At 39.7% G+C, this 26,133-nt stretch overlaps 2 protein-coding genes across 3 annotated transcripts in view; one reads left to right on the top strand and one right to left on the bottom strand.

Moving 5' to 3' along the window:
* Metap1d (methionyl aminopeptidase type 1D, mitochondrial) overlaps positions 1 to 24,281 on the bottom strand; it is a 79,054-nt gene extending 54,773 nt beyond the window's left edge. For both annotated transcript variants that reach the window (XM_074071107.1, XM_020183923.2), the window contains exon 1: positions 24,135 to 24,281. In XM_074071107.1, the coding sequence (XP_073927208.1) occupies positions 24,135 to 24,174 (40 nt within the window). In that variant the 5' untranslated portion in view covers positions 24,175 to 24,281. The remainder of the gene's footprint in view (positions 1 to 24,134) is intronic.
* Positions 24,282 to 24,344: 63 nt separating this feature from the next.
* Positions 24,345 to 26,133, top strand: part of Slc25a12 (solute carrier family 25 member 12) — a 190,227-nt gene continuing 188,438 nt past the window's right edge. Inside the window, exon 1 of the mRNA XM_074071102.1 lies at positions 24,345 to 24,439. The gene's annotated coding sequence lies outside the window, so the exon portion shown is untranslated. The remainder of the gene's footprint in view (positions 24,440 to 26,133) is intronic.

Below are 26,133 nucleotides of genomic sequence, written 5' to 3'. Positions count from 1 at the left end.
TAGGTACTATGGCTTAAGGGAAGAAGGCCCATCACAAAATTAAGATACATAGGTTGGTGTTAAAAATATGAACATGCTATGGTTTGGAAGTGTCCTCCATATGCTCAAGTGTTAAAGGCTTGGTCACCAGCCTATAGTAGAACCTTAAAAGGTGGGGCTTAGTGAAAAGAAGTTAGGTTATTGGGGGTGTGACCTTGAAAGGGATATTTGGGACCCAACCCCTTGTTGCTTCTCTTTGCTGGTCACTGCTATGACGTAAGCAGTTTTGCTCCACCACACATTCCCATCATTATGTTCTGCTTTACCACAGGCTCAAAAGCAAAAGAGATAACCAACCATGGCCTGAAACCATGAGCCAAAATAAACTCCCTCTTTTTCAGTTGGTTAATTTCTTGATAAATGGAAAACTGACTAATACAGATGGACAATTTAAATTTTATTTTAAAAATAGGAGTTAGGGATGGCAGCAGGGCCCAAAAGGCACTGAGTTCAAACCCCAGTAGCACCAAAAACCAAACAAAAAACCCCTAGAGGTTAAAGGCAAACTGGAGGCAGGTTGTTAAGTGCAAAGGCTAGCTATTGCAGTATGGAAGGGGACAAGTGATGTGGGTCTGATTGGGAATCACCCAAGAGGCAGAATCTCCAAGTGACTGTGTGTTGGGATGAATAAGAAGTCTAGGAACTACCTACCCTTTTCTTGCCCACATTTCTCACATAGGGCTATGAATGAATGCTGGAGTTAGTAACCTAAACAGAGAAAAGAAGAGGAAATTTTCAGGCAAAGATGATGAGCTCCATTTTGGACACTGCTGACATTGCTGCTGTGGTTTTTGAGTAGCATCATTGGCATAACCTGGGAACTCATTAGAAGAACAAACTCTTCTAATAGAGTTCAGTTAGTGGTCAGTAAGCCCTCTAAATTGATTCTAATGGACACTACAGTTTAGAACTACTTTGAGGAGTCAGCACCAAAGGAAAGGCAACTAAGTCACACACAATTCCTCATACAGTCTTCTGTTCCAACTTTCTGTACTGCCCAGAGTGTCTCTAAAGTGAGACTCTTATTTCATACAGGAAAAGATTTCTAATTCAAAATATAAATTATTTATTGTATTTTAATATAACAAGTCTTTACTCAAATCTTGACTTCAATTCCTTATAGGGTCTTTCCATTCTCTTAAGTTTGTCAATACCCATGAAGCACGAAAGCCCCTCTTACTTCCCCAGATGCACATATTTCCCAATAATCTTTGTATTTTATTTTTCTGCTACATCTTAATCAGTCAGTAGATTATCTGCCTCTATTTTGAGCAGTACTGGAGCTTGAACTCAGGGTTGCATGCTTGCTAGGCAGGCACTCTATTGCTTGAGCCAGCCCAAGTGCTTCCATTTTGCAATGCTAGGGATCAAACCCAGGGCCTAGATAATAAAGTACACTATCACTGAGCAACACCTCATCCCAGCCTCTGTTCTTAATAAGGACACATTAGTTTTATGGCACTTAGTGCCATCCTCTATCCTCAATTTTCTCATTCCAAACATCATGTGCAATTGCAGTTGTACCTTTGTCATAGGCAACTTCTTCTCATTCACTGATTTAGGACCAACCCGAGGCTCTCTCTTCTTGTTGGGAAGGAATGAATTATTTGTGGCTAGAATCTAAATTCAATTTCTATTTTTTACATAAACAAACTGAATTTTCCCTTAGAGTATTCCAGACTCCATTTTAATTGCTACCTTGTCTTTCCTTGGGTTAATGTTAAAAGGTTTTCCCTTAAATCCAAATCATGGTGCTACTGTTGGCAAGATGACTCAATTTCACTTAGAGCAAGTAGTTATTTAGTTCTTATACTCTATAGAAACTTATGCATTTACTGTTTGGGGGGAATTACTCATACACATCTCCTGCCTTAGACAACTTGATAATCCAGTAGCATGATAAGGTTAGTGTGAAGATTATCACAAATGCAACAGGTCCTGGTTCACAGTAAGTGACAGTCAAAGAAATAGACTCAGCATCCATTCCAATCTCATCCTAAGATGTCTTCTGTATTGCAGAGAGCAGACAGTGAAAAATTATATTTCCTAGATTTTCCTCCACAGAGGTCTACATCTGAATTTGGCTACACCAATCAGAAGTATTCAGCAGGGACCTGAAGAGGAAGTGTGAGCAGGGCTCATTGCTATTGCTTCTGCTAGTCTTTCCCTACTGCTGAGCATGGTTGTGGAAATGTTAGGCTTTTCTGCAGCTGCATTCAGCTCTCCTATAATAGCTTCCTAAGTAGTGAGAAGCAGGTGGAGTGGTGGCAGCTTAGCTCCCCTGATGGGTCACTTCAGGAGAGCTGCTCTAGAAGTTGTCCCTGAAGGCTAAACACTCAATACCTATATAAAAGGCACTTCTGCTTGAAGGAACTAGAGTGACTTCAGTTTCCTGAACTGAGCCCCAACTAGTGGGGTTCCAATACTGATGGAAGGAAGTAAGGGATGACAGCAGAAGAAAGTAGGCAGCTAGGCAAGATCACAACAAGATCACAGGGAAGACTAAGAGAGGCTCTATCGAAAGGTGGTACTTGAAACAGTCCTTGATATGTAAGTAGGATTTTGACAAAAATGAGGAAACAGCATTCCAGGCTTAAGGTAAAGTACAAACAAAGGTATGGCAGAGTTGACTGGTCTTGTTTTTCCTAATGTACTGAGTAAGCCTATTTGGAAGAGTGAGTTTTGACCATATTCCAAAGGGTTTAAAGTACTTACGATAAAGAGTTTAATTGGAGGCTACTTAAAAAGCTAAACATTGATCTACCATTTGACCCAGCAATACCACTCTTGGACTTATACCCAAAAGACTGTGACACAGGTTACTCCAGAGGCACCTGCACACTCATGTTTATTGCAGCACTATTCACAATAGCCAAGTTATGGAAACAGCCAAGATGCCCCACTACTGACAAATGGATCAAGAAAATGTGGTATCTATACACAATGGAATTTTATGCAGCCATGAAGAAGAACGAAATGTTATCATTCGCTGGTAAATGGATGGAATTGGAGAACATCATTCTAAGTGAGGTTAGCCTGGTCCAAAAGACCAAAAATCTTATGTTCTCCCTCATATTCGTACATTAGATCAAGGGCAAACACAACAAGGGGATTGGACTTTGATCACAAGATAAAAGCGAGAGCACACAAGGGAGGGGTGAGGATAGGTAAGACACCTAAAAACTTAGCTAGCATTTGTTGCCCTCAACACAGAGAAACTAAAAGTAGAACCTTAAGAGCAACTGAGGCCAATAGGAGAAGGGGACCAGGAACTAGAGAAAAGGTTAGATCAAGAAGAATTAACCTAGAAGGTAACACACATGCACAGGAAATTAATGTGAGTCAACTCCCTGTATAGCTATCCTTATCTCAACCAGCAAAAACACTTGGTCCTTCCTATTATTGCTTATACTCTCTCTTCAACAAAATTAGAGATAAGGGCAAAATAGTTTCTGCCGGGGTGGGGGGGAGAGGGAGGGGCGGAGTGGGTGGTAAGGGAGGGGGTGGGGGCAGGAGGGAGAAATGACCCAAGCATTGTATGCACATATGAAAAAAAAAAGTTTAAATAAATTCAGCAAAATAGTAAACTTTTTGAGTAGAGGAATGTCTATATCAGAAATTAAGAGGGTAGAATGGCTTGAAATGGAAAATCAAGATATGGTATAGTTAAGAGCCTAGTAAACCTCTATGGTGATTGTAGAAAATGTAAAAAAGACTGGGTGTCAGTGGTTCACACCTGTAATCCTAGCTACTCAGAAGGCAGAGATCAGGAGGATCAAGGATGTAAGACAGCCTCAGGCAAATAGTTTGTGAGCCCCTATCACACACAAAAAAAGGACTGGTGAAGTGGCTCAAGCAGTAAGGGCACCTGCCTAGCAAGCGTGAGGCCCTGAGTTCAAACTCCAGTGCTACAAAAAAAAAAAAGAAAATGTCAAAGTAGGGGTGGACACAGGAGATTAAAGAGGAATTTACTTAACTTGATGATTGAATGTAGACAAACTAGGGGAAAGGAATTAAAGGTGACTATGAGGACAGTGGTGCCATTAACACAAAGAGGGCAAACAGGAGGATGAGGTGCTTCTGGCCAGAGGAAGAGTTTGAGTTTGATTTTTGGACTTAACTGCATATGTAGTTGTAGCAGGTTATGTAAGCATGTTTAGAAGGCATCTGGAAATGCAGGGATGATGTTGAGAAGAGAAGTCATCTAGAAACTTACCTCAATATCTCGTAACAATTAACTAAAAAACAGTTAACTTAGCTGGGCATGGTGATGCAAGGCTGCACTCACAGCACTCAAGAAACTGAGACAGGATGAGCATGAATTCAAGGCCAGCCTGGGCTGCACAGTGAGACCCCGCCTCAAAAAAACAAGGGTTAGGGATAGCTCAGTGGCAGAGGCCTGGGTTTGATTCTCAGCACTAGGGAAGAAAAAAAAAAAGGAATTAACTAAAAAGTCTTCCTTCTTCTCTAGCTATTCTTCATCCTCTTTTGTAGGTTTCTCTTCCCTGATGACCTCTTACATACCAGTTTTTCTTAGGGTTCCCTTCTTGCTTCTCTTCTCATGTTACTTACTTTCCCTTAGGGAGCTTCTATTGCCATCATATACTCATTATTTCCAAACCTGTATCTCAGTCCACATCCCTCTGCAGAACTTGCCTGACCTGTTTATCTCCTCTGCTTTGGAAATCTTCTCCAGGCATTTTACACTCAACATGACCCAAATTAAACTCTGTCCTCCCTCCAGTGCTCTCAAGGAATTGTACCACAAGTCATTCAATGGCCAAAACCAGGCCACCACTCATCCCCTTCCACCATCACCATCCCCAAATCCAAGCAACAAACAATCTGTGAATCTATCTTGCAAATATCTCCTAAAAGATTTCTCTTCTCTGTACTGGTTCAGGGGCTATCATCTATCCCTAACATGATTGCAAATGCTTCTTCACATGTCTCTCAGTTTCCAGTCCCCTCCAAATCATTCTCTCTGAAGCCAGTGAGCTCTTTAGACACGTTGATTTGAACATTCACATCCTTCTTACTTTGGCTGCATCACAAGTCATCCCAAAATTTACTCTTTTGAAACAATGATGTTTTTTATGTACATGGCTTGTGGGTGATTTTTCTGGTGTGGGCCAGTTCAACTGGAGGCTTGGCATAGACTGAGTGATCTAAGATGACTTCACCCAGATGTCTGAATGTTGAGTCGATGTTAGCTGGGGTGAGGGTAAGATTTAGCCATATGTTTCTTATCATCAAATGGGCCAGCCAAGACTTATTCATGTGGTGATGATCATAACTGTTTTCAGGGACAGCAGAAAGTAAGCCTCTGCTTTTCATCCTATTGGTTAAAGAAGTTAGCAGTCAAGGTTAGAACTGGAAAAACAGGAGGAGCTTCAGTCATATTTCAAAGGAACATACATATAGAGAGGGTAAGGATTTGTTGCCTTTTGCAATCTACCACATTAATGTACTTTATAAATTCTTATAATCTGGATCCTGATTATCTCTTAGGCCTTACTTAACACTTGAAACACAGTCCTTGCCCCAGGACTCTGATGGTATAGCTACCTCAAATAAAATATGTTCTCTCCATTTTAGACTTTTATATATATTGTTCCTCTACCTTGAATACTCTTTTGCTTCACTACCATTCATCTTTCAGGTATTTCCTTAAATGTCATTTTCTCTGAGAAGTCTTTGATCTTTAAGACTGGAGTAGGTGTCCTGTCTCTGTGCATCATATAGCCATTGTGCTTACTCCCATCACAGCCCTTAGCACAGGCATTGCCATTACTTTCCTATGTCTGCATCTTCCAATAGATTGTATGCCCTCTGGGGGCAAGCACTGTGCCATTTTCATCATTGAAGACTGACATATGGTAAGTGATAGTTTTCTAATGAAATTGTAAGATATGAAGTATTAGAGTAAAAGAAAATATATTAAAGGAAGAAAAAAATTAAAGAAAATATCATTCATGGATAAACAGTCTTCAAAGACCAATAGCCCTGTCTTGCCCACGGTTTACCAGAAAATAAAAGAATTTGCAGAAGGACTTGAAGTCTTTTAAATTTTACTATATCAGACATGGTAAGATTTTGAAAACCATTATTTCTAAATCTAAGAACCATTCAACAAGTTGGGTACTTGTCACTGGGTAAAGGAAAAGGATTGAAAGCTAGATGAAGGTTCCCACAAAAGAAATTATAAAACTGAGATTTTAAAAAGACAGTGAATCAAACACATCTACTTTTACTGCCTTATTTATTTAGTGGTGGTGGGGACTGAATTCAGGTCCTCACACATGCTAGGCAAACCCTACCAAATACTCTACTTCTGAGTCATACACCCAGCCCTGCCTCTGTTATAGATTAAGGCATGAATCTATTCAATCACAGAGTGCAGGAGAGGAGACAACAGGTAAAAATAACAACAAAAGATCAAAAGCTGAAAAGCAGGTAACAGGAATAAATGACTTGGCAGAACTATGAAAACAGAATCCTGTTCATGCAGTGGAGAGAGGCAAGAATTCTCAGGAATCAACTGGTGACACTGAGATCTCTAGATATAAGGATGAAGTGAAACTAAAATAAAGAATGGATGTGGGGGGTAAGGGGAGAGGGTAGGGAAGGGGGCAGGGGGGAGAAATGACCCAAACAATGTATGCACATGTGAATAAATGAATGATTTTAAAAAATTCTTTTGAAAGGTCTGCATAGCCTGTTGATGACTCATCAGCTATTTTGCCATGGTGATCAAAAATCACTGTGTGGCCAGGAACCAGTGCTGACTCAAGAAGTGCACAGTGATTGGCTTGATACAGCACTTGCAACTCAGCAGGGGCTCCTCTGCCAGCCTAAATGATAGAAAGGGAGAAGAACAACTCTGAATTATCAGAAAAAAATTAAGTGAAATCCCAATGTCTTGACATTATGTGTATATACGGGTCTATTTCACACTATTCGATCTCTGGGTTATTTATACAATCTCATGCTTTTGTAAATCAATTGCTTTTATTGCCCAGTCTTATAGTCAGTGACTTGCTCTAAGGAATTTCTTCCCTTGATTTCTCAGAACTCAAGACAGAGTTCTGCATAGAAAGAAGAATAATTACAGTAGCAGGAAAACTGAATGAGATGATGGTGTGTATTTTATCATGTTTACTTTTCATCATTTGAGTTCTCTTAACTGGTCATGATTTGAGACTAAAAACTGAAGAAAAAAAAAGAATGGATGAAAGTTTGTTTAAGATGCGCCCATGTCTCCAGATCTCATACTCTACAAAGTAGGATGACTACCCTTCTACCATTTTGGAAGTGGGAGAGAATTATTCTCAGGAGACATGAAAATAGGAGGTCTGTGACTGGAGACTACCAGGATAGTTGAAGAAGGAATGCTAAGAGGAACAGAGGAGGATTAAGGAAACACCTGTATATTTGGATGCTGAGACCCACCCCCACCAGAAAGTCCTCCAACTTGGTTCCAGAATGCTGGCAGGAGACCTCCATCTCTCAGGTAATTTCACTAGGTTCTCCAGGAATGCTCCTTTTCTATCTGTTCCAGGATCCAATTCAGAATTCCTCTTCTATACTCCGTGGCAGTTCCTCAGTCTTGACTTTCATGAGCCCACTGAGGTTTTTAAATCACCCACTCATAATAAAAGCAGACAACAGATTCCCAAATGTATCAGAGAGCTGCTAATATAAAAAATAAATAACAACCAAAAAGAAAAACACAGAAGAAACAAACTATATGGAGAAGAAATTTTCTAACTATTCTATGAATTTTAAACTATTCATAATATGCTCAAGAAAGATCCTGTAACCACAAAACAAGAACAGAATACTCTTTAAAAAAAAAAAAACCTTTCAAGGAAGACAGACTGTTATGGATTAAAGACACCATAATGGAAATAAAAACCTTGACTAAAGGGAAATAAATTTGAGAAACTCTCCCAAAAAGGAGAGAAAAAGACAAAATACAGCAGGGAAATGGTTATTAAACCAACATAATGAACATAGGGTTTTAAAATGTGATGTATATTCTAGAGGAGAAACAGATCACAATGAAAGAATATATTTGGGGTCTCTTGTTGGAACAGAAAGGGATAGGAAATCCTTCTGATAAAGTGACAATAAAGGGAAGACTGTGGTGGCTCACGTCTGTAATTCTAGGTGGAAGTCAGAGGATTGAGTCTCAGGGCCAGTTCAGGCAAAAAAAAAAGTTAGCAAGATCCGATCTCAAAAATAAACTGGGAGTGGCGGTGCACACTGTAATCCCACCTGCATGGGAGTGAGAAGTAGGAGGATCAAATTTCAACACTGGCCCAGGCAAGAGAGGGAGACCCTATCTGAAAAATAAAACAAAAAGGGCTAGAGCAAGGTTCAAGTGGTACAGTGCTTGCCTAATATGCACAAGGCTCTTGGTTTGATCCCTAGCACTATAAAAACAAAGATGAAAAGTTATCTCTATTAAAAATTACCTCAATTTAAAAAATGGTAAGCACTTATACTCATCAAAAGCAATACTGTCCAACTTCTTGGTTGGGATAAGCCATATTTAAAGCAATCAACATTGCTGGTAGAGTAGCTCAAGTGATAGAGTGCCTGTCTAGCAAGTGTACCATCAAAAAATAATAAAAAGAAAAAGAAAAGAAAATAATCAACATGCCAGCAAGTAGGCTATGCTTTAGAATCAAATGCTTCATATGTGGGACATCCTAAACTAATTTCAATATAATATAATATGCTAAGTGTATATCTATTTGTGGTTCGCCTATTTTATTTGTGATGCTAGGGATTGAACCCAGTTTCACACATGCTAGACAAGCACCCTACCACTGAGCTTCATTCCCAGCTTTGTAAATAAATTTTTTGTTACAATACATTTACAAATCAGAGTTCTTTCCCTTCTAATTCTCACCCATGTAGCCTCTTTCACATGCAAATTTACCTCTTTTGTTCCTCATTTCAGTGACTGGCTATATCACACACAAGCTCCTTCACCTGTTTACCGACATCTTCCCTCTCACATCCTGTCTCTTTGTATATATACTTCCTCAAGTATATATAGAACTTCCGGTTCTTACTATTATTTTTTTCCCCTTTCGGACTGCCTCGCTTGCAGTTTCATCTTCCCTGAGACTCCTAAGATTTTCACCTCTCCTTCACATTCTCCAACTCCTGCCCTGGGTCTTAATTCGAAGGACTGCTGCTCAGAAAATCTGCCAAGGTGTCCGAGGGTACAATTGGGGCAGATGCATAGATGCTGGACAGGAGGAGACCAGGTGGCCAGCCTGATTTTCCCAGGCTTCTATGGCAGGAGGGGGTGGGCCTGAACTAAAGGATGGAGTCAGTGAAGCAGCAGTCAGTGGCTGAGTCCTGCTGCTCAACAGCCGGAGTGCACACACAGGCCACCCAGAAATGCTCTGTGGCCTGGATGGTCTCTGAATGTTGCCAGTTGGACATACTGACCTAGACAACCAATTAGGGCACGTTCAAGGTCTGCTGCACAGAACATACAGTCTTTTAAACAAAGCTAAATCCCTTGTTAAGAGTAACTGGTTTTGCTCTCCCTGAATTTTCCAGATTTATGGTCACGGTAAGAATTGAAAGATAAATCAGACAAGGATACTAAAAATTTGATGCACAGTGAAGATTAGACTTCATGTTTTTTTATTTTTGGAGCCAAACCAGGTATTTGGTGAACACGAAGGGATCTAGTAGATACGCTTGATGAGAATCTGCACTAAGAAGGAATTTAAGATCAAGGTCAGGATTGATTAATATGCATGCAGGAAGTCATCAACATTGAATCATAAGCAATATGAATCTCATTAAATCTTCAATAGCTTCCTATTGCCTGAAGGAATCGATGGTATTCTAATGATTAAAGCAATAACATTAAAGTAGAAAACAGCACTAGAAAATTAATTTGACCCTTATAAAAGAAGCTACCACAAAGTAACAACCACCCAAACTGACTTTGTAAAACTCTCCCTGGCAGCTGTGATTTTTCTTTAACATGCACCATCTCCTGGTCCCCTGAGTTAGAAGGTTCTGTCAAAAAGTGACTGGTGACAGAGACAGTAAAGGACTTTTTTTTTTAACCTAGTTAATTGATAATCCTCTCCACACTTCACCCATTCTGAAGCCATCCTACTGCCACCTAGCTATCTGTCCTGCCTCCCACTCTCTGGCCCCTCACAGTCTTTTCCTGCTGTGTCACTCACTCACTTTTCTGATTGCAGAGCCTTTCGCTCTGCTCAATGCCCTGTGCAGCTGCTATGTGCAGAGCATAAAGTAGGGGAAATGACAGAAGATGACAGAGAGGAGTTGTCTTTTGAAATATCAATCCTTGGAAGGCCTGGTATTGTATAGCATCAGCTGGTATGTGCAGAATATGGCCAGAATATTCTTTCTACTGTTGACCTATTTTTATTTGATCTTATAGGAAAATCAAAATCTCACTGGTGACAGAAACAGGTATGTGAGGCTCCAATTACAGCATTATCACTGGCTGAACTGAAGGAAAAACGAGGGTGTGATATACTGACTCTATATGTGAGATAAAAATTAATTTTCTTAATGTAGTATTTCAGTAATCAATAAACTTCCTCTTGTGGATATGGTAGAAAATTTTAAAAACCATGTCTACTAATAGTAACCCTCCTTAGGAAAAAAAAAAAATCAGTTTAGAAATGCCTACTCTTTCTATCTAAATGGTGAGACCATGGGAGATATTTATTTGTCTTTACATTTTTATAAGATCTTTTACGTTTTTTGAGACAGGGTCTCACTATGTAGCCCAGGCTGGCCTTGAACTTGAGATTCTCCTCTCTTAGCCTCTCAAGTTCTGGGATTACAGATGGGTGCCACCACACCTGGCTCTATAACATCTTAATACTGCCACTGTGAACGACTATTGTGGGCTTTCTATGTATCATGCACTGTGCGCCGAGTGATGCTTTATTAGCCAACCCCCAAGGTAGTCCCCAGCGGCCCAGACTCCAGGTTATTCAGAAGTGATGGGAAGTCACTTGTGAGGTTTGGTTAGAGAAGACTCTGCCTTCTGTTGTGGTTACTCTGGTTCTCTCTTGGACCACTAGTTCCATGTTGTGAGCAGTCCTATGGAGAGTACAGGGGGCAAGAAACAAGTCTGACCAATACCTCAGAAGCTCCTGAGCCAGAGGCATTCAGATAAGCCACTGCTGGATTCCTAACCCTCAGAAACTGGCAAGGTGTTAGTTGTTTGGGGGCAATTTGTTACACAGTGATAGGTTATTAGCACAGCTATCCAGAGATTATTTCTTTTAATCCTTTTAAAAGCCCAGTAAGATAGGTACTCCTTCACCTTCATTTTACAAATCAAAAAACTGAAGCTAAGTTCCAAGTTCCACAACTAGGAGGCCATGTAAGGATTCAGACTTAAGCAGCCTGACTTGAGAACCCACATTTTTAATCATTGTTTACAGCCATTTTCAGAATTTCTCCTTCTTCAGTGCTGAGGATCAAACTCAGGGCCTCACACATGTTAGGCAAGTGGTATACCACTGAGCTCCATCTCTCCCCCATACTACTTTCATAATCACAGAATATAACCTAAAAGTACTTTTGGACTAGAGGTGTGGCTCAAGCAGTAGAGCACTACTTTGCAAGTGCAAAAGCCCTGAGTTCAAATCCCAACCCAACCAAAAAAAAAAAAGTACTTTCATCACTAGAAAAAGAAACTCCCATTCTTCCTTTACTGCTGTCTGAGGCAAGGCTCCTTCCCTCCAAGTCAGGAAATTTCCCTCTGCTCCTCTTCCTCTAGCTCCTTCCACCTCTTTCAGGTTGCTCTTTCCTCGAAGCTTCCTGATAGCCAGGATTTCCAGTGGCACCACTTCCTTACCAGTTTTTTTTTACTTCCCCTGCTTCTAAATGTGGCTAGAGTCTCAAGTTCAAAAACAAAACAAGAACCAAGTGTGGGGGCACATGCCTGTAATTCTAGCATGTAGGAAGCTGAGGAGGAGAATCACGAGTTCAAGACCAGCCTGGGCTATATAGTAAGACACTGTATCAAGAAAACAAAAAACAAAACATATACCCACACAAAAAACTTATACACAAATGCTGATAACAGCATTATTCACGAGAACTAAAAAAGTGGAAACTAAAAAGTTTATCAGTTGCGGAAGGAGTAAACAAAATGTGCTCACTTGCTTGCTTTCTTCCTTTTTATTATATTCTATATATGTAAAATATGTATTATATGCTTATGTATTATATAATATATACATATACTATAATATATACTTACATATTCAATAATAAATACATATTATTTGGCAATAAAAAGGAATGAAGTACTGAGAAATGCCACAATAGGGATGAGCCTTAAAAACTTCATGCTAAGTGAAAGAGGCCAGTCACAAAAGACCACGTTGTATAATTTCATTTATACAAAATGTCCGAAAAAGGCAAATCATAGAGAGAGAAGGTTAGTGGTTACCAAGGGATGAGAGAGACAGGGAAACTGAGGAGTGATAGCTAATGTTAAGAGGTTTCTTTTAGGGGTGATGATAATATAAAATTGATTGTGATGATGACTGTACAACTCTGTGAATACCACAAAACACCGAATTATACTTCAATAGGTGAATCGTATGGTTTGTAAGTGATGTCTCAAGGTTTATTAAAAAAAAAAAAGCAAAAAAAAAAAAAACACTCTACAGTTGTCTACAACTACTACTAACTGTAAGTTCCTTCTGCTAAATTTTGGTCCAAGTCACTATGAGCTCCTTGTGGTCAAATTCACTGACCTTTACTTACTTACCCTAAATCTTCCTCTTGAAAAATGTTCTCCTGACTAGGCTCTCCATTTCTGCCAACTCTTTCTGCTCTCCTTTGATGGCTTCTCTCCTTCCTTAGTTCCCTTTCCAGAAAGTCACCAGGTCCTGAAGATCTGTGCTCTGTTCCACTTCTCTTGCATCTCTCCCCCTTTCCATGCCACAGTCATCACATTTTGTTTCTGCCACTGTCATCTCACTGACTGCAATGGCTTTCTTTCTCCAATACATCCAGAACATATCAGCAGTAGATTAAAATGGAGACAGACAGACAGACAGACACACACACACACACATACACACACAGAGACACATTTAACTTCCCTGTCAAAAATCTCTGTGGTCTCTGCTTTCTATCAGACAAAACCTAAATTGGCTTTCTGGGTTCTCCATGACCTATTCTATTCTGTTTTCTGAGTCTTCATCTCCTACGAATTCCATACACAAACTCTCAGCTCCACCCAAACCCTCCATTCCAGAATCCTCTGAACCTGTCCTGACTTTTTCTGTATCCACATGCTTTGCCCACCACCACCTTGCCTTATTGTTTGGAATGTCCTCCTTAGCCCTTCTGTGACTCTTTAACTCATCCTTCAAGGCCTAGTTCAATTCTCATTTCTTCTATGAAGTGACCACTCCAGCCCCAAATTATCTTCCCTTCCTCTTATTCCAAAGTATATTCATACGTATGAAGTTTCTTTCTCCAATTAAACTTAGAACTGTCTGGCCCAGTTCAGTCACCTCTATTGTGAAACTCCAGGCTCCTACCGCTACCTTGCAGTTTTCCTATTCCTCCTTCCTCTTATACCTGTTCTTTAGCCTTAACAGGAATTCTTTACTGAATCTTATGAGTTAGGCATTGTTCTAGGTGCTTGACATGCATCAGGAACAAAAGAAACAAAAATACTTGTAGAACCTAAATTCTAGTGAAGGAGACTGGCAATAAACAGTCAACATGACAAATTAGTAAATCATATGGTATTTTAGGAAGTGTTTGGGGCTATCAATAGGGTCTTCTAGGACATTTTAAGAATTTTGTTTTTATTCTGAGAGAAATAGGTTTGCAGCAAAAGAATGACATGATCTGATTTACATTTTTAAAAGATCAGTCAGGCTGCTATGCTCAGAATCTAGTATAGAGGACAAGGACAGAAGGAGACTAGTAGTAAGTTACTGCCATAATCCAGGTAAGACATGATAGTGGCTCAAATCAGGTGGTAGCAATGGGGTGAGAAAGTGTTTGGGATCTGGGTATATCTTAAAGGTAGACTCAACAGGATTTCTTGATAGACTAAACACCAAGGTACAGAAAGTCAGCAACTGAGGGTGATCGGAAGGCTTATGATCTGAGAAGTTGACAGAACAAAATTACTATTTAAACAAAGTTACCATTTAAACATCAATGGATTGTACACTTTAAATGAGTGAACTGTATGATATGTAGATTCTATTTTGGTAAATTACCATCAACAAACACGGGGAAATCTTTGGAGTAGAGCAAATTTGGGGAAAGGAGAGGATTGTTAAGTCTAGCTTTGAAGTTCTGGAGATTTGATTTTGTGAATTTTGAGATGTTCATTAAAACATCCATCTGGGTAGAAATGTTCAGTAGGCAATTGAATGTGTGAGTCTGAAATTTAAGAGAAAGTCTCTTGGCTGGGAGCATAAATACGGGAGTCTATCACTTAATGAATGTTGTTTAGAGCCATGGGACTAATGAGATCCTAAGGGGGTAGTGATAGGGAAAAATTCCACAAGCTGCTTCTTAGAATTTCCCCTAAATTCTATTTTGCCTACTATTAATATTGCTGTCTTTTTCTCAATGGATACTTCCCTATGAACAAATCTGACCTTGGGTTAACTTTCTAGCTCATTTCCCATGGAAACCTGGTAAAGGTGAAATGTCAGTTGTGATACAAAGCAGTATCACTTTGATAAATGATAATTGATAAATGATAAAAATAACTACTGATTGTAAGTTTCATCTATATTATGAATAAATAAATGATCCTCCTGATCTCAGCCCTCCAAGTAGCTAGTGCTAGGCTGGGACATTTCTTGAGTTTGTCCCTTCCATATGTTCTTACATATTTTTTAATAATTTTATTTTTTATTTATTTATCAGTGCTGGAGGTTGGATTAGATTTTATTTTTTAGAGGAGTTTTAGCTGAAGTTAAACGGAAACTCAAGTTACTTTTTAAATTCATGTGATAAGTAGTTATAGAGACAGAACTCAAAACTGTATCCTTACCCAGCTGTCTTTTCATTTTATATGTAATCATATTGTAGATATTGAGAAACTTACTTATATTTGTTCCAAGCCCCAGGTCTGACATTTCACTATATGCAGAAATGAGCATCCTGTTATAACTGGAATGCCTAATTCCCTGAGGCCCAACCTGCAATCAGCTTTGGAGGAGGTTCCATCCTCTCTTACTCTACATTCTTCCACTCTTGCAACACTGTTATAGTAAGAATTTCTTAAATTTCATCTTGTAAAGTGCTACTTTTGTCAACAGTTTTTACTCTTTTATCCTGAATCTTGCAATCTTGCCTCAGTATTTCATTTCAGTACCCTATAATGCTTTCACATGCATTCAGAAAATTAAAGTAGATGCACAATTAAAAATTAATTCATGTGATGATCCTAAACAAAAATATCATTGGTTGCTTTTGGAGGATAAACTTGTTATTTTTAAAACTGGTTATAAGACCAAATCAAATATTTCACTTTCCTTGCCAGGACAGGATCTACAAAGTAATCAAATACTTGAGAAGATTTCTCTTTGTAAATGTTTTCTGATAAGTGATGAAAGAATAACTGCATTAAAATATTACCATTTAACAAACTTCTAATGAGTTAATGGAGCCAGGTAATAATCACAAATGGCTGCTAATCTCTTCTCTCTCTCTCTCTCTCTCTCACACACACACACACACAAATAACCACATATGGAGTATTTTTGCCAAAAAAGATAGGAAAAAATTCTTACTTAAATTAAATCAGACCTTGGATGTAACTGACAGTTTACAGAGGAACACCTTAAACCACCCCAGTGGAATATAATACAATTAGAAAAATCCAGGAAGTAGAAAGCTACACAGGACAGACAGACTAATTAGCTGCTTCAACAAATAGGTTTCAAGAAAAAAAGGAAAAAAAGAGGGAAAGTAAAAACTGACATTCTCTCTTAGCCATGCTGGCCTAACTGCTACAGGAATTCAGTCCTACCTTAGGCAACTAACAAAACATGTGGAGCATGTTTTGCATGTGGAGCATGTGGAGCATGTTTGAATATTGGGTAATGCAGGACAGTGACCCTTAAGAGAAAACAACACACAAGGTGAGCTCAAATTGGCCCCAGATTTCTGCCTTAGAAAACCTTTCCAACTGTGGCACTGGAGGTACAGAGAGGTACCCAAGCAGAGCATAGTGCCTTGCTGCTTAGCTAAGGAGCCAGAGAGCAGAGGTCTGCTATTGAAGTAGCTAGAATTTGTGTGGAAGGGTACTGGATAAGACATCTGAGTGCAGGGTGATACTTCATGAGGTCTGTCAGACTAGCTGCTGTAACCTGAAAGCTAAACAGAGGCTGCAGCGCTGGGAGAAGTGGGAGTCCCAGTACCAGTCCTAGCCCAACTACAGTAGACACACCTCACTGAGTCCCTCTGGCATTCAACTGAGCTCTCAGAAAGATCATGCCTTAGAAGCAAGAATCATGTGCGAACAAAGCAAGGGTGGGCAAATTAAGGCTGGCTGCCTGATTTTGTAAATAAAGTTTTATTGGAATATAGCTATGCTAATTTATTTATATACTGTCTATGCTGCTTTTGCACTACGTTGGTAGAGTTGAGTAGTTGCAACAGAGACTCAATGGCTTGTCAAAGCCTAAGATATTTACTACCTGGTCCTTTACAGAACAATTGGCCGACTTCTACACTACAGTAAGGCTATCCCCTAGGACTAAGGGGACACAATGGATCTGCCTTAACGAATAATTAAGCCAAGCCTGGCAATATCAAACTGATTTGCCAATAATTTAACTAACTGCCTACCAGAACAATACTCAACATATCTAAAAAAAACTCCATAAGATATTATTCATTATGCCACATATACAATTAACATGATATACAAATACATATGTGAAGCAGAAAAGTATAACCCATAATAAAAAAAAAAGGTAGTCAATAAAACAGAACAGACCCTGAGATAACCCAGATTACAAAATTAACACACAAGGACTTTAAAACAACTTTACAAAATGTATGTTCAAGTTCTTAAAGGAAAAGATGGAAATAATGAGTGAACAGCTTTCTCAACAGGGAAGTGGAAATCATAATTTAAAAAAGAACCAAATGGAAATCCTAGAAATGATAAATACAATATATGAACCGGAAAAAAAGGCTCTTTTTTTTTTTCTTGTCTTTTTGTCCTGCAGTCCTGGGGATCAAACCCAGCCTCATGCATGCTAGGCAAGCACTCTACCAATGAGCTACACTCCCAGACCCTAGTTCCTCATCTTGTAACAATACATGATGAAAAAATATGGTGAAATAGCTGGAATATACTTCAAAACATCCAGCTTTGGGCAGGCAAAGTGGCTGAGTATAGAAGAAACAAGAGTAGCCATAAATTGATGACTATTGTTAACTAGATGATGGATATATGGAAGTTTGTGGCCCTGTTCTCTCTTCTTTTGTGTATGCTTGAAATTCTCCACATCCAAAAGCTAAAAAAAAATTCACGAGAACAAGCTGTTTTATCTGTAAAACACAGTGTTCAAATGAAGCTCTGCATAATTTAGAAAATCTCCCATTTTTCCAAAGTTCCCTGAGATATGTAACACATACTGCATTTTCACAGATTTCTAATGCTTGGTTGGGCATTTCATAAAAACTGAGTATTTTATTTCATGTAAACTGTGAATAGTATGCCATTCTCTCCCTCTCTGTGTACACTTAGATATACATTCATAAACACAAAGATATCAGTATCTGACTTCATAAAGTAGGATTACATTAAATTGTTCTACAACTTACTTTTTTCCAAATAATATATTTTGTGGAATCATTCCATGTGAACAGAGATCAACATAATTTTTTTAATGACTATGTAGCATACATCACTGAGGTTATACATGCCCTATAGTGTGCACTGAAATCTCGTAATTTCAATGGGAGATAAGAAGCCATTTGTGCTTTAGAAAGCTGTTTCAAGCAGATAAAAAAACACGCAAGTATCTATGACTTCAGAGACACTTGTGACTTTTTAATCTTTATAGTGACAAGCCATGTTATAATATAGCTGGAACACATTTGTTAAAATTTATTATACGGCAAAACTCCATCTTCATTCTCTGGCTACCAAGGAATATAATTTAAGTAAGTCACAGGGAGATCCTTATTAACATTAATATTTTCCAAGGTACCCATAAATTGCATCCTAAAAGTTTGATTCTATGTTGGTTTGGCAAAACTTAGCATACATTTTCCTACTATCCTTGTGTAGGTCAAAAATTTAAAGTACGTAACTCATCATGTATAACAGCCTTTGCCCGACCTGAACATTAAATTTTTGAAAAACTATTATGGTAAGAGAATTGTCTTTGGCGGAATCTATGGTCTTAGGGTCACAAGTGAATAAAAATAAATATTTTTTTATTTTTGTTAAAATAAAAATAAATAAATTATTATTAGCATTATATGCATCTTAAATTTTGTATGTGTCCCATTTGGCATTCTTTACTCATGGAAACCTTAAACATTTCCTTTCCTATATCATTACATAGGTGTTTTGTTTTATTGCATAAGAACTATGCATAGTGAAAGACAATTTCTCCTAGGTCTGATTCCATTCCATCATTCAATATCTCTTTTTGTTCATTTTTTTATACTGAAAAAACAAAACAAACAAAAAACTAGCCAGTTGCTGTGGTATATGCTGGTAGTCTCCAGAGGCTGAGGCAAGATGATCACTGAAGCCTCAGAGTTTGAGGCTAAGCTGGGCAACTCCATAGCAAGACCTCATCTCTTTTTTTAAAAAAGAAATTATCTTTTTAGGAAGTTAAAAAAATATAGCTGCTTACTATCTAAAATTCAAACACATTAAAATAAGGGAAGTAGAAATAAGTCCATCCCATCATCTAGAAATAACAGCTATGAATATATGGGTGAACATCATTCCAGACATCTTTTTATTTATTTTTGTGGTACTGGGAATCAAACCTAGGGCTTCATGCATATTAGGCAAGAACTTTACCACTGAGTTACTCTGCCCCTATAGTTCCTCCAGATAATTCTTTATGCATACATATACACATAAGGAAACATTGATATGTAATTTTACATAAGTGGGATATATTGTTGTATACCCTCCCTTTTATTCCTCAATATATGTCAATGACTATAAATGTATAGTACATCTATATCATCTTTAAATTTTTTTTGTGGTGATGGGGCTTGAACTCAGGGCCTCATGCTTGCTAGGCAAGAGCTCTACCACTTGAACCACTCCATCAGCCCTTTTTGATATTGGGTATTTTCGAGATAGATAGGGTCTTGTAAACTACTTGCTCAGGTTGGCTTCAACCTCCTGAGGAGCTAGGATTATAGGCATGAGCCACCTGCATCTGGCTTACACCATCTTTTTAAAATTTTTTTTTCCTTTATTATTCATATGCGCATACAAGGCTTGGGTCATTTCTCCCCCCTGCCCCCACCCCCTCCCTTACCACCACTCCACCCCCTCCCTCTCCCCCCCAACCCCCTCAATACCCAGCAGAAACTATTTTGCCCTTATCTCTAATTTTGTTGTAGAGAGAGTATAAGCAATAATAGGAAGAAACAAGGGTTACTGCTGGTTGAGATAAGGATAGCTATACAGGGCATCGACTCACATTGATCTCCTGTGTGTGGGTGTTACCTTCTAGGTTAATTCTTTTTGATCTAACCTTTTCTCTAGTTCCTGGTCCCCTTCTCCTATTGGCCTCAGTTGCTTTTAAGGTATCTGCTTTAGTTTCTCTGCGTTAAGGGCAACAAATGCTAGCTAATTTTTTAGGTGTCTTACCTATCCTCACTCCTCCCTTGTGTGCTCGCGCTTTTATCATGTGCTCATAGTCCAATCCCATTGTTGTGTTTGCCCTTGATCTAAATGTCCACATATGAGGGAGAACATACGATTTTTGGTCTTTTGGGCCAGGCTAATCTCACTCAGAATGATGTTCTCCAATTCCATCCATTTACCAGCTAATGATAACATTTCGTTCTTCTTCATGGCTGCATAAAATTCCACTGTGTATAGATACCACATTTTCTTGATCCATTCGTCAGTGGTGGGGCATCGTGGCTGTTTCCATAACTTGGCTATAGTAAATAGTGCCTCAATAAACATGGGTGTGCAGGTGCCTCTGGAGTAACCTGTGTCACAGTCTTTTGGGTATATCCCCAAGAGTGATATTGCTGGATCAAATGGTAGATCGATGTCTAGCTTTTTAAGCAGCCTCCAAATTTTTTTCCAGAGTGGTTGTACTAGTTTACATTCCCACCAACAGTGTAAGAGGGTTCCTTTTTCCCCGTATCCTCGCCAACACCTGTTGGTGGTGGTGTTGCTGATGATGGCTATTCTAACAGGGGTGAGGTGGAATCTTAGCGTGGTTTTAATTTGCATTTCCTTTATCATTTTTTTTTTAAATAGCTGCTGAGCACTGCATTGCATGGATGAACCATGTTCATGAAACCATTCTCTTACCAATGAACCTTTCAGATTTTGTCCAAATATTTCCCAATTATTATCATTATAAAGTTAGTTTTCTTCATACATCTTTGCATGCTCATCCTATTGCTCTTAGGGTAAATTCCAAAGCAGTGTTGTTGGGTAAAAGGTATACATACTTCATATCATGATATATATTACAATATAGCACTCCCACTGGAAGGGCCCAACTATTTCACACAAACTAGGTCTTTCTGCTTAAACCCTCTGCTAGTCTAGTGGAGTCTTCCCTGCTCCCTCCACATGGGACTGTGGCAGGACAAAGGCTTACTTCTATCAGCTCCCTTCATCTTATCTCTCCATGACTACACTACTTAAACCTCAAGCACTTCTTCAGATTTCTTCTATTTCCCAGTCCAACCTCTTTTTTTCTAATTGTTGCCAATAAGTTCGACTCACAGTTCAAATACCCTGGAATGAAATCCTTATAGTTACCAAAAAAAGAAAGTATGCAGAAGTAAAACTGTCTTAAAATTATTTCTGGAAGAGCCTGTCATGTAAAGAAAACTGACCTTTGGGATAAATTACTCTTTTGGCCTACCATGTAATTTTTATACAAATATTTCCACAGGAGGTTGCATTCTAAAGACCTTCCCTTCAGTTATGAAATTGTATGTACTTATTCTGGCCAGACAATGTGCTGCAGGTTTTAGGACACAAAGATAAGGAGGTAAGATCTTTGTTTGTAAGAAGTTCACATTTCAGTAGGGGAGAGACATCAGAAGAAACTTGACAAAAGACACTAGTGATGTCTAAGAAACATCAGAGTGGCAGGAGGCAATCCAGAGGAGACTAACTCATACAAGGAACAAGAGTGTAAAGAAGGGCCAAAGAATGGCTCAAGTGGTAAAAAGCAAGTTTGAAGTTTGAGTCTTTGTGTTCAAATCCCAGTATTGCCAATAAATAAATAAATAAATAACCCTTACTTGCCTTCCCTATTCCTTTCCATATTCACTAAGCAAAAGATTGAACATAGTGGACTCAGGAGTGAAGACAGGATTCTAGCAAAGTGGGGGGTTGGGCATGAGAAACTAAGCTAGGAGAGGGTTCCTCAGGCCAATGTTGAGAATTCTGTGCTCTTGAGTGTGGGATTTCCTGCCAGTGCTAATTCCTGGAAATATTTCGGTCCTAGCCTATAAGGCTCTTAGCTCTGCATCACTGTAGACAAAGAGGAGGAAGAGAATGGACAGAAGAATCTTTATGAGTTTACTTTTCATTTTCCATCCTGGAGGTGGAGAGCAGATTGCAGAAAAATCTGCCTGCAATTTAGAACTAGCTATGGATAGCCCATAAAAGGGCCCTTTTCTCATCACTAAAATCTCTTCCTGATCATGCATTGTCTTTTCTTTTTCTAATGAAAAGATCCCCCTCATGTTTGTGGCTGCACCAAGGGATATGGTGTGATAGGTTATAGGGAGCAATTACCTGGCTTAGCTTCCCAAATATAGTAGTTTTTCTAAAGATTATTCAAACTACCATTTGTCAAAATCATAAGTGACAAGGAAGGAAAATATTAATGTTATTACTGTAATCTGCAAAGGGATTATATAACATACGTAAATTGCATACACTTATATGTACATGTATACACACACACACACACACACACACACACACTTCTATATTTACAGTTTGGGATTTTGTTGTTGTTTTGCAGCAAGAAAGGGGAGGCCAGAAAAGAAACAGACAGGCTGTGTTCTGACGACCAGACATGGGGAAAGGATGGCAAAGCAGAGAGAAAACTTAAGGAATTGAAACATGAAGGTCACATAGCACTGGAAAAATGAAATAGCCAGTGAAGTCACATGCAGCCATATGTGGATTGAGCTTTGCTTTTTGCTTCTGTAACCTGCTTGCAAGGGTATATAAGGTGAGACCCCCCTTTGTTCTCCGGGCTCAGCCTTTGGATAGGAATCGCTGGGTCTGTGCCGGCACAATAAACATTGCTTCCTGCTAATCTGCTTCAGAGACTCAGTTTATAATTTCCCGAAACAGTTTGACTCCTCTACCTTGACTATCTCTCCAAATTCTACCCACCAATTATTACCTGCATTGCAATCTGATCACCATTATTTCTTGTCAAAAAAGGAAATAGGGCCGGGTGCCAGTGGCTCACGCCTGTAATCCTAGCTACTCAGGAGGCAGAGATCAGGAGGATTGTTGTTCGAAGCCAGCTGGGGCTAATAGTTCGAGAGACACTATCTCAGAAAAGGGCGTCACACACACAAAAAAAGGGTTGGTGGAGTGGCCCAAGGTGAAAGTCCTGAGTTCAAGGCCCAGTACCACAAAAATAAATAAATAAAAATAAATAAATAAATAAAAGGAAATAGGAAAAATTTAATTTGCAAATAGAATATGGACTGGAGTAGAGATTTTAAGAGATGTAAACTGGCTCTCTTCACAATGCAGCAGTCTCATGTCGACCTCCATTCTTCCTCGAAACCAGCTCAAAATGCTACCTAACAACCTTTCCTTTTACACAACTCTCAAAATCCTCCGGAGGCTCCTTCTTATGGCCACAAACACGGAAATACTGAGGTCTATCCACCCAACAACTTTGTTCCTCTTTAAAAGAACCTTCCTTTTTGTTTTTAAATACACTCATATTTTCCAGCCTCACCTGAACTTCGCACACTAATTTCTATGGAAAGACCTTTAAAAAAACTTAGTCGTGTTCTAATGCACATTCTGCCTCTTACCATCTCTGTGCCTTTAGTCACATTAACCTTGTAGCTTCACTTTTCCACTATGAAAAGAAGTAATTTCAAACACACTAGGTTTTAAAACGTAGCTATTTTTATAAGGTGCTTAACACAGTATCAATATACTTAAAAGGTTTTCAAAATGGTAGCTATTACTACAAAAATAGTATTTCTCTCAAAACTGTTCCTACATACTTGACACTCTCAAATTGTTAGTTCTTGTTTCTTCGTCCTTGAAACAACTTCCGAGTTCTTTCCAACAAAGATTGAGAATCTAGTTTAAATCCAACAAAGATTCCCCTAATTCGGCTCCAAAAGTATTTTGTACATTTAACTAAAATCCCAATGCTCACTCAGGATAACCTCTGGAACTAACCAGACTTCATTTGTTTTCTTAAGTCATCGGAAGAGATAATTACATTTTGTAAATTCCTCAAACAAAACAAAATTAAAACAACAAACCATGGTCAATAGAATAAGTAGCTCTGGACAAGGCAACTGAGTATCCAGGAGCATTCCAGATGCCGGTAGGTTTCAATGCTCGGCGGGGGCAATGATTGTTTGCAACACTAATGACAGAGGTTAAGTGGAGGAAAACTTGAGACAATGGCCCGTAACGATCGAGAACCTGCCTCGCAGGGACGTGGTCCAGCAAGTGAGGAGTGGACAAGTTGGTCCCGTTCTACGGCGTGTGACTGTGTCACTGCGCGCGCCGAGAAGTCTGGGCCCTGGAGCGCCTCGAGCGAGAAAGCGAGCGAGCGAGCGAGCCCGTGCGCGGCTGTCTTCCCGGCGCTTACCTCGGAGGACGAGCAGGTGGGCGCCGCTGGACGCCGCCATGTTGACGCCGGTCACGTGGCTGCGCACGCCTCGGAGCCTCGCCCGAGGAGCGGGTCAGTCGTGGCGCTGCTAAGGAGCCGAGGTCCCGAAGCCGAGGGGAGCGTGCGTGCGCGTGCGCGCCGGGGACTGACTGCGGGCGGGGCGGGCGGGGCGGGCGGGGCGGGCGGCTCCCGCCCCCGGGGCCAGCCCCTGAACTCGCGGCGGGTGGAGCCCGCTCCTGCCGCCGCTCTCTTCGCGCCCCAGTGGGGTACAAGGAGACTGTCAGGTAAGCGAGCGATCCGATTTTTATAACATCACCATTTTGGTGCATGGAAACGTGAAGTTGGGCAGAAAAAAAAAAAGTACAGTCTGCTGTTCAACATAGCACTCTGCACCATTTGCCGCTTTGTTGCAGATTATTTTCTGGGATTTGGTTGAAAGGTAAAATTTGGTTAAAGTCATCAGCTACGCCTTTTGCTGTCTTAGTATCTACATTACTCATCAGAGACCCCAAAGAAGATTGAATCTGTGTGCCGCTGCAAAAGTATTCTGGTTACCCTGGTGGGTTCAGAGGTCTTCTCTTTCCCCAATGACGTAAGGTGTCTTAACTGGAGTCTTAATCCTAAATTTGACATTTAAAAGGATGACGCCTGTCAATTTGCACTGCCAAGAGATGAAGCCTACAAAAGGCCACTTATGAGTCAAGTGATGGAGCTGGTGTACCCCTGCTGATGACTGTGCCCATTCTTAACCAAATTCACTGTTCCTCTTACCTGTGTTCTGGGGTAGATTCCATCCTGTCATGGACCAGGTGTTACTTATGTTGGTAGCCTCCTGCTCAGCCCAGAAGGTGATACATAAGGAATGTCTGGAGAAGGAATTAAACTATCCGTGGAACCAGTCAGACTGAGAATGTAGCAGCTTCTGGACTTTAAATGCACTCAAGGTTGATAAGGATTCTCTGTGAATGTGTGTACCATCTTCTAATTAATTTTTAAGAATTTAGGCTGGGCATGGTGACCCATACCTATAATACCAGTACTCAGAAGACTGAGGCAGGACGAGCTTTAGTTGGAGGACAGCCTGGACTACATAGCAAGACCCTGTCTCAAAAAAAATTCAAACCCCAGTCCTGCCAAATCTCTCTCTCTCTCTCTCTCTCTCTCTCTCTCTCTCTCTCTCTCTCTCTCCATTTAGCATAGTGGCTCACACCTGTAATCCCAGGTACTCAGAAGCTATTTGGAAGGCATAGGTAGGGAGATGATGATCCAAGGACAGACACTGGCAAAAACTTAAGACCCTGTCTGTAAAATAACTAAAGCCAAAAAGGGTTAAGGATGTATTAGAGTGCCAGTGTCTGCTTAGTGAGCATGAGGCCTTGAGTTCAAACCCCAATACTACCAAAAAAAAAAAAAAAAGTAGTTTACATGCCCAGTAAAGCTCTTTCCTCACCTAGTCTGCACACCACAGTCCCACTTCCCTGGCAACCATCACTGTGTCACTTGAGACATTTCCTCTTTCACAGACAAACAGGTCTATTTTAAATAAAATCAAATAGTTATTCTTAAGACTTGCTTTTCCCACTCATCATAAACATCAAATCTTAGAACACTTAGCTGAAGCTCCTCTCTATTATGACTACAGAAGCCTGATGTTTTTACTTGTAAAGGAAATGAGTTCTGGCAGTTCATGGGTGGGCACATTGTCAGTGTTCTCCATTGTGGTGAGTAAGGTGTACACGGATGAGAAGGAAATGTGCTCCTTCAGGTTGCTTCAAGTTCCAGTTTTTACAAACTCAAGGTCAATTTCAAGAAGAGAGTTTCTAATGTAACTGAAGGCAGAAGCCAAGGGGCCTGAGAGTCAGCTGGGCTCTAAGTATCAGGAAATGTGTAGAAAAAAAGAAACTTAGAAGTCCCTAATGAATTGCCAGAAGACATAAAGCTCAGTTTCAGATATATCTGGAATAGAACACATAGTCAT

Source organism: Castor canadensis, chromosome 4, assembly GCF_047511655.1.
Source record: "Castor canadensis chromosome 4, mCasCan1.hap1v2, whole genome shotgun sequence".
Taxonomy (NCBI): domain Eukaryota; kingdom Metazoa; phylum Chordata; class Mammalia; order Rodentia; family Castoridae; genus Castor; species Castor canadensis.
Note: the sequence above shows the minus strand (reverse complement) of the source record. Positions and strands in the feature narration are given on the sequence as shown.